The 10,559-nt window shown below is 28.0% G+C and overlaps 1 protein-coding gene across 1 annotated transcript; it reads left to right on the top strand.

The window, feature by feature from the left end:
- Positions 1-56: 56 nt before the first annotated feature.
- LOTGIDRAFT_97786 (hypothetical protein) lies at positions 57-503 on the top strand (the record flags this gene model as incomplete). The annotated part of the gene is made up of 1 exon (XM_009055943.1): positions 57-503. A coding segment is annotated over one exon (447 nt), but the record flags the coding sequence as incomplete, so codon positions are not given.
- Positions 504-10,559: the final 10,056 nt, after the last annotated feature.

Below are 10,559 nucleotides of genomic sequence, written 5' to 3'. Positions count from 1 at the left end.
AGTAAATCAATCTTACAATTAAATCACCTGAAATGATCAATCTTACAATTAAATCACCTGAAATAATCAATCTTACAATTAAATCACCTGAAATGATCAATGTTACAATTAAATCACCTGAAATAATCAATCTTACAATTAAATCACCTGAAATAATCAATCTTACAATTAAATCACCTGAAATGATCAATCTTACAATTCAATCACCTGAAATAATTTTTGTTACAATTAAATCACCTGAAATAATCAATGTTACAATTAAATCACCTGAAATGATCAATGTTACAATTAAATCACCTGAAATAATCAATGTTACAATTAAATCACCTGAAATGACCAATCTTACAATTAAATCACCTGAAATAATAATTGTTACAATTAAATCACCTGAAATGACCAATCTTACAATTAAATCACCTGAAATAATAATTGTTACAATTAAATCACCTGAAATGATCAATCTTACAATTAAATCACCTGAAATAATAATTGTTACAATCAAATAATTACAGTTACAATTAAATCAAATGAAATAATTACCTGAAGGTAAGACTGAGATTCTATTATTAGTATCGGACAATTGAGTACCATCTTTATACCATTGAACTCTAGGTGGTGGCATACCACTAGCTTGACATGGTAATAAAAATATTAATCCTGTATATACACTCATCTTTTCTGGTGGTTTTACCACAATACGAGGTAGTTTAACTGAAAATATAACATGGATTTGGTAAAAACAAGATTGTATGCTAGAAATGGATACAGTTGCCAATGTCATATAGTGGCTAAATAAGTTGACTAAATCTAGATAGTTTGAGATGTGTTCATCTCTCATTCAAATGAAAAATGTAATGAAATATCTTGAAATGTAATGAAATAGACTGTTTACCAATGCTAAATAAGTTGACTAAAACTAGATAGTTTGAGATGTGTTCATCTCTCATTCAGATGAAAAATGAAGCATGATATTTTACATTGAGATATTCTTTACTCCTGATGTATGATTCCAATTGACATGTATTTAACACATTGAAATCCTAATACTGGAACATTGAGAAGAAAGCATAAGTCATAAAATATTTGGAGCAATATGCATATCAGCATAATGAAATTTGTGTAATTTGAGAACAGTCTCCATAACATACCTGGCATTTTACAACACAAGACACCATTGGTTAGACCAGGCTGGTGTTGACATGCTCTATGGAAATGAGAATCAACACAACAACTAGCATCAATTCTTCCACCTTTAATACAAGATGTCTGTCCAATATGTTGATGGTTACAACCTTTCCCTACACCAGCCATATCATCCTAAAAAATATAATATCTTCAAACTTAACGGGACAGATTCTCCATTTTGGGGGATTGATTTAGGTCTTAAATATAGAAGTACTAGAAATGTAGGAAATAATCACATAATTCCTTCAAAAATACCTTAAAGTAATTTCCTTTACTATTTCTAATAAGTCTTTTCTATAACTTTCAAATGCTGATAACACACTGGATTTGAAGGATCAAATTTCAGCAGTGAACTGTGAACACTATTACTGATTAGCTCAGCTAAGAGCTTAAGGTGTGATTAGTTTAATGGATGGCAAACCTGTCCCTTTAACAAAATTTCCCAAATATATATCAGGGTCAATACCTCTATTTCACTCATGGTAAAAACAATGATTCTCTTTATTTCCTTTTTAAAATTCATAACTTATCATTCCATTAAAATAGCAATAAACTTGTGGATAATTTGACACCTAATAGTTTTGGTATTTTACACAATCTTCTTCTTTATATTAATAATTGCACAATTCCTATGTGGTCACTTACACCATTTTTAATACAGAGAATGATAAGTTAACTACCTCACCTCCCACAGCAAGATCAAATATTTATCTTGGTGTTTTTATTAATTTTTTCAATTTTCAACCACTTGTGTAAGACATTATTATGCTCTTATTTTTTTTTCATTTTGCATGATACACATAATAAAAGGTTTTTTTTCATATCCTATATAATATGTGCATTGATGCTTTTTTCTTGTTGCCTTTTCATTAGAACTGCTTTCAGTAGCAAAATTGAAAAGCCATCAAATGTTTCAAATTAAAATGAAATTAAATCTTTTCACAAAAAGTTTCAAATGCGTAACCCATACAAGATTTAATCACATACATTAAAATTAACAAAAGACCAAATTGTCGGCTTAGAATTTTCAAATTACAATCATTTCATTCTACTGTAAGATTTCAAAATGAAAAATTGGTTAGCTACCATAATTTACTAAACTACCATTATTACAAGAAATTACTACTACAAATAATGTGACTATAGCACACCCCTCATTACACAAAAATTCTGAACAAATGATTTTGTAACAGTTGTAATTTGTCATTCGACTGAAAGTACATACAACTAGAAACCTGAAACTTGGCAGTGTCCATTGAAGTATAGTATAATAATAGCTTAATGTAATATAAATAACCAAGAATGTTATAAAAGTTCAATAAAATAAATAACTTGGAAAATTATAAAACAAAAAGTCATGCTATTTCATTTAATGTAATAAACAGAAAGGATTGTTATAATAGTCTTAATGTAATAATAAAAAACCCTGGTATATCCATTTTATAACAATTCATTGTAATATGGAATGAATTGAAATGTTTATTGATGTAATAAATAGCATGCCACATTATATCTTAATGTAATAAATAGAAAAGATTGTTATAATAGTCTTAATGTAATAATAAAAAACCCTGGTATATCCATTTTATAACAATTCATTATAATATGGAATGAATTGAAATGTTTATTGATGTAATAAATAGCATGCCACATTATATCTTAATGTAATAAATAGAAAAGATTGTTATAATAGTCTTAATGTAATAATAAAAAACCCTGGTATATCCATTTTATAACAATTCATTGTAATATGGAATGAATTGAAATGTTTATTGATGTAATAAATAGCATGCCACATTATATCTTAATGTAATAAATAGAAAAGATTGTTATAATAGTCTTAATGTAATAATAAAAAACCCTGGTATATCCATTTTATAACAATTCATTGTAATATGGAATGAATTGAAATGTTTATTGATGTAATAAATAGCATGCCACATTATATCTTAATGTAATAAATAGAAAAGATTGTTATAATAGTCTTAAAGTAATAATAAAAAACCCTGGTATATCCATTTTATAACAATTCATTGTAATATGGAATGAATTGAAATGTTTATTGATTAATTGAAATAGTTTAAAGATGACTGTTGAAAGTAAACCAGGAATGTTTTAATAGCTTTAATGTAATAAATAACATGGAAAATAATAGTACTAAAATGTAATGAAATATCTTGAAATGTAATGAAATAGCCTGTTTACCAATGTAACTACATGGTACAAATTAGTCTGGACATTAAAAGATTAGGGTGCCCAATAACTGTGGTTTTATTACTTACAATTCACAAGTTAATTTTTACAATGCCTTGGTTTGTATTACATTATAGTGTAAAGCTGTCCAGTAATTCTAAATTGTCATTTGTCTTTTATACAAAAGTTTTACCTGTTCACAAAAGTGGACTGAGGAAATTTTAAAACTAACTGACTACTATTTCATAATTCACAGAATCAATTCATGAGATATTAGAAGATACTGATATTTTAGTAGATACAGTAGTTTTAGATTTATAACAGACTTGCTTCATTCATCATTTTCAACATATCTTTTTATATAGCCTAATAATCATGTATATAGTCATAAAATTGAACACTGGTAGAATACTTCTGGCTCTGGTAGCAATAATTTTATAGATTCTTCTCCTTACAGCAATATAATATTGATGCCTGCTATTCTGGTAAAAATCCATTTGATTGTTTTCAACGTTTTAGTGAAAATTGTGTATAATAGAACTGTTTAGTAAAAATTTATTGTGTTTAATAGAACTGTTTAGTAAAAATTAATTGTGTATAATAGAACTGTTTAGTAAAATTAATTGTGTATAATAGAACTGTTCAGTAAAAATTGTGTATAATAGAACTGTTTAGTAAAAATTGATTGTGTATAATACGACTGTTTAGTAAAAATTGATTGTGTATAATACAACTGTTTAGTAAAAATTGTGTATAATATTACTATTTAGTAAAAAATTATTTGTGTATAATATTACTCTTTAGTAAAAATTAATTGTGCATAATATTACTGTTTAGTAAAAAATTGCGTATAATAGAACTGTTAAGTAAAATTTGATTGTGTATAAAAGAACTGTTTAGTAAAAATTGATTGTGTATAATACAACTGTTTAGTAAAAATTGATTGTGTATAATAGAACTGTTTAGTAAAAATTGATTGCGTATAATAGAACTGTTTAGTAAAAATTGCGTATAATAGAACTGTTAAGTAAAATTTGATTGTGTATAAAAGAACTGTTTAGTAAAAATTGATTGTGTATAATAGAACTGTTTAGTAAAAATTGATTGTGTATAATAGAACTGTTTAGTAAAAATTGATTGTGTATAATAGAACTGTTTAGTGAAAATTGATTGTGTATAATAGAACTGTTTAGTGAAAATTGTGTATAATAGAACTGTTTAGTAAAAATTGCGTATAATAGAACTGTTTAGTAAAAATTGTGTATAATAGAACTGTTTAGTAAAAATTGTGCTCAATACAACTGTTAAAATTGGGTTCCCTTATTTTGATTTATGAAAATGAAAATGCTAATACTTATATAAATAGAAAGTAGGACAGTTCTAAAGACTTGGAAAAATACCAGTTTGTCTCATATGTCCATAATTATTTCATAATTAGATAAATAAGAAGAGAATTACAAGCAAAATTCCAATGAGTGACTGACCAAGAAAGGTCAAAAAGTCTTTTTCTGTTTATCCAGACAGTACATACATGGACATTTATGATTGGTTAAAACTCTTAATTATATGCAATAAGAACATAATGATATGATTAAGAATACATGAGAATTCATTAAAAACACCAATTTATCAAATAGTTTGCTTAATTTGACACTAAAATAAAGAAACCCATCTTTTAGTGAAAGTGGTGTATAATAGTTCAGATTGGTGAAAATTGCGCCAAAACAATTTTGCAAATATTTAATCAAAATTCGCTTGATGAAAATTGTGAACAAATACAAAACTAAGCTATTTTTTTCTTTCTATCTTTCAAAAGATAGTAATGTACTTTTTGTTTTTATGATGCCTTTTTATTTCATATCATTTATTTGATTTATTTGATTATTTGTTTGTTCATTCTCATTTTCAGACATTTAAATGTTTTCTTGTAGAATCAATTGATCTCCAGCAAATATAACATTCAACTTTTATTATATCTTCAACATAATCTGATTCATTTAATTTAATGTAATGTGACCTCTATTAAAGAGATATTTTCAGTTTTACATATTGATAGGACATTAACTTCAGATATCAATAGCTTGGGGTTTTCTTCAGTGAAAAAAATGGTAGAAATGTCGAATTTTTAAGTACATTTGCCCTTTATTGCTTTGAACATACGCCATTCTTTTCATCGCTTTATCAGCAACAGTAGCTAAAATTTGCAAGGACAAACCAAAGGTAGCAATAACATACCTGGCCCATGTCATCTCTACATTCCAGACACCTTCCACCATCATTGGCTGCATTAAAGGCATAGCATCCTGGGAAGGATATAGCCTCCTGCCAAGATATAGTTCTTAATACTTTCACATCATACCATGAACATACTCTCCAACCTGATGCACATAATGAAGAGCCATTTTTAATATGTCCTTCCCATTCTCCATGACATGGTGCTATCCTATCATTGTCTAATAAACCTTCTCTTTTTCCACTGGCACATCCTGATCCTACAATTTAAATAGAATGGTTAGCAAAGCTTCTAGCTCAGTTAGTAAGGGCATTGGAATCTTATATGTCATTTGCTTGGTTACATTGAACAAATTATTCCAGATAATAACATCTTGCAGTTTTGATCTTGGACCAGCTAGTAGACCAGGTCCTTGAAAACTTATGTTGCTATCATTAAAATAGTTTTCTTTTTTCTTTTTACCATTGTATGTTATTTACATAATGTTGTAGATGTGATTTTCAATAAATAGTCAAAAAGGGATTGTCAAAATTAAATGTGTAATATGCTCTAGTGATATCATAGATAGCAGAGGAAGGTTTCAAATGTCCTCAGCCTATCAAGCTAAAAGAGTATCTTTGACATAATTTGACATTACATCACTTGACCTTTGCCTTAATGACAGATATAAATACAAGTAAAGGCTCAGATAACTGTTGAAAGGTTTGCCAATAGAATAATATTATCTCCAATTAATTGATTCATCATTGAGGTATTTACAACCAACTTTTAACTGGGGATTACAAGTTTATATACTTATTAATAGTCTTGAACAATTCATAAAATACCCATCAAATAACTTTATTGTTTGGTTTTTTATTGATCACTTAGCAGGGAGCCATTTGACTACAATCATCTGAATATTGATAACACACTCCCACTCTTCACTTGATTTGTCAATTTTTATCTTATCCTCAATTAACCCCAGATCTCTATCTACCTTTCTATACAAGTCAATAAAATGCATTGAAGTTTATCCTTATCTGATCAATGGCCACCAAAAAAAAAGTTAAAAGTCAAAGAGAAATCTATTTAATTTTCTTTACCTCAATTAACAAGATATGAACTTAAAGTCATTTAATCTCTGTCAGTCAACAGGGTTGGGGGTCTTCCGAACTGTCGCTTTACCAAACCTGTCGAATACCCCTATTATTATAGATTTTTGACGACCATTTCACAAATGACTGGTTTTACAAATCATTTCATGCTTGAAAAACCTCAAGATTTTGCTCGAGATCTAAGAAAACTATAGACAAAATGATGATAAAGTAAAGCTATTGAGAGTCGTTAAGACTCATCCTGAGATATGACATTCACCTCAAACTTCAATAATATTTATTTCTCTACATCTCTCTCAATTAATCATTTTATCAGCTTTTCATCCTCTTAATTCATGACATTTTCCCCTTTTTTCCAGCTCAGACAAGCAGAAAAATATTTTATCCTCTTTTTTTTATTATTCAGACAAGCATGAAAATATTTTTGTAGAAGGTAAAATATAGTGTGGTTTACTGTTGATAATGGCCCTATGTGATATTATATCATTAATTTTAGTTATTATTTCATTATATTCCCTAGGAGTGGAATGAAAACATTATTCATAATTTATTTGAACTGAATATGAGATTGATTAATTAGCTATTGTAAAATCTAAACATTTTTCAAAAAACGGTTGTAAACTCTTAACTTTTAAGGTCCTTTAAGGGATAGTCCTCTGAACATTTGCTTTACTAGCTGATAGGAGCTCAATCTCAGAAAGTTCAGATTTTAAGATGACAGTTATCTGATTTAAAATTGACCAACCAGTTGACTTGAACACTAAAATCATCCTATGTTAGGTATTTGTATAACACGCTCTAGCTTTCTTTACTATTATTACAACTGTTCTTAATTTATCATGTATTAAACTAATATGAAATTTTGATTCTTCTTATCTAAAATTCCTTACTTACATCAATGCCTGAATTTTAATTGACTGGAATAGATAGAAATTTTAATTACAACTAAAAGAATCTTATCAGTAAAATCTCCTTTACTGGAATCTTAATCAATGTAATCAATATTACCCATTTTAATTAGAGACACAAGTTACAGTTGTATTGTGGATCACATTTGAACTTTAGACAGAAAAAGAAAGAAAGAATATCTAATTTTGCCATGATAAAAGCATTTGTCCTTTTAAGTTTCAAATTAATGGAGGTGTTGTTTTTAAGAATCTGAGACCTCGAGATTAGCAATCAAGCATTCAACAGATGCATTCCAACATAATGAGCCATCATGGCTTTCCAAATAAGCATTAAACCTCTACAGATGCTGGTTGGTCCTGCAAAAAAAATCTCTTTCCCCAAATTTCTTTCAATAAAATACAAATTTTGAATGCAGAATCTCAATTTTTTATGACACCAGGGGCTGTATTTGAAGATGATCTTAGAGTTCAAATTTTATTATTTAATCACATTACTGTATTTCTTGTCAAATTTTACCTCTAATATTACTAGTCTGGTTTTGATGGAATTATTATTTTTTTTAATTATTAATATTTTATAAGATGAAAGATAGAAGCTATATATGATATTTTAAAGAGATAATATTATGGAAATAGTTCTATTGTTTAATATCAATTAGCATCTCTATGTTAAAATAATAAACGATTTTTTCAAAAACTGGTTATTGATCGCTAGATAATTATTTTCTTACGTTGTTTTAATGAGGAACCCTGGGAATTTTTTTTTTTACGACAAATTATGTAAAAGTTATCAGGAGAATACTTGACTTTCTGTTTACAACAAAAAAATATCATCTCCATGAATTCTTTTACAGGGTTTGCAATTTTTGAATACTAATGACAAAATTTATGAAAGATATTTTAAATGCTATCCCTAGATATTGGATCAAACGAAAATGAAATATTTTCTGCTTCTTGTTTTCAAATGAAAAAGTAAGAGCAATGGTCAAGACAACGTTTACAATTACTTCTTTTATTTCCCACTACAGAAGGATGCAGTCCAAGTGAGAACTTTTCAATAGCAACTCCTTTGACCGGCTTTACTGTCAAGATATATAAGAAAACTTGGCAGAATTTAACTCTAGTTCTGTATTTGAGAAAAAAAAAAATTTCTTATGAAATCAAGCGAAATTCATGACTGATAAATCCAATTGATTGATAACTGCCAAACAATAAAATTTAGAGAAACATTCGAAATTAGAGTGCAATATGAAAATTTGCATGAAGCCATTAAAATGTGACAATATGATATGATATGATAATTCGGTGATTCAATCATAGAATTGGGGTGACGTGATACAATACAAGTAAACAGACTAGGTGAAAAACTGACAAGAAACATAGAAATATAAGAAAAGTCATCTGTACACATTCTAGGAATGAACATGGCATACTGTCATGTTCTCAGAAAATAACATCAACTATATTTATCTCCAAAAAATATTTATGCACAAATGAAGTTAGTGACAGAGGACTATTGTCATAGTGTTAACAATATAATTTGTCAAATTGAAGAAAGTATTAAAATAACATGTTCTCAGCTCAGTACATTATATATAATAGGTGTGGGTATGATCATTTCTACCAGGGACTTCTGTGTCATTTGGTGAAACAAAATTTTTTAAATTGGAAAAATAAACACTAAATTATTGAATAGAAATTGATTATTAGATATCAAGCTTTAATAAAATTTTTAAATAGATAAATTGCCAAGTGCTCTAACCCCCCTTTTCTAAACTAGCTGTCAAAATTATAGGTTTGTACTCGGAATATGCTTACAGAGCAAAGGGAGAGCTGGAAACCTTGATGAGGGCAGATGAGGCATCTTAAATTGCCAATGGAAGGAGACCATTTGCAGAGTGTCATAAGGTGTTCTTAAAAATTAAGAGAATATAAACAGCTATATATACAGTACTGTTGAAATTAGTAGGTTCATTATTTATAAGTCAAGCTTTAGCTTTAATGCATAATTTTCACGTATATTAATTTAAATGAAACTTTAAAAAAAAAAAACAACAGAAAAAAAAGTACCAACTTCTTGGCATAGGAAAAACTTACCTGCAAAAATGGCATCAACAGTAATAAAGAACAGAAGAAGAATGAGTAGAATTCCTGGCTTCCATTGGTCCTTTCTACCCAATCTTATCATCATGTCGTGATCCACATCCTTTCATTTACTTCTGAAAAAAATAATGAAAACTCCTTAGTTCTGAAGTTTGCAATGATGTTTGCCTATCATTTCTGAAATCTTTAATAAACAATCTTAGATGGTACTGTTTTGATATGTTCTACCAACCAGATGACAGACACATCCTTTAGTCTTCTCGTAGGAAACACAGGAATATATCTCCTAAATTTGATGCCAAGCTGCCATTAGTTTGCTGTCAAATAAGTTCCTATAGCTGGTTTTATTTTATATATTTATCTAAGTTATTTTGGTAAATATCATTAAATAAGCAAACAAACCAGCCACGGCCCACCCAAAAGAAAATTTTAACTACCAAATTGCCCATTCTTCTTACCAATTTAAATTTAAAATTATTTTATTGAAAAACAAATATCTTATGTCACTATTTTAACTTTCAATTTTAAACAATTTTTTTGAAGGTGTGTCTTTTGATAAATCTTCATTTGTTTCAAACAACATGTTTCTCGTATAAGATTTATGAAATTATTTTGTTTAAAAGTATACAATTTACAACTTGGCAAATGTTAAAACAAGTAGGTATACCTGATGAAAAGCCACAGACTATAACTTTCATATGAAAATTCATCTCAAATATATTATCTCATTATATTCTGATAACAGCAGGTTAAAAGATGGAATTAAATTTTTTAAAAAGTAGCATCCTAGAAAACTTTATCTTGATCATCAATCAATACCAAGTTGATTGCAATCACAAA

This window comes from Lottia gigantea (assembly GCF_000327385.1).
Source record: "Lottia gigantea unplaced genomic scaffold LOTGIsca_26, whole genome shotgun sequence".
In the NCBI taxonomy this organism is placed as follows: domain Eukaryota; kingdom Metazoa; phylum Mollusca; class Gastropoda; family Lottiidae; genus Lottia; species Lottia gigantea.
This window is presented reverse-complemented; position numbering and strand designations above follow the sequence as displayed.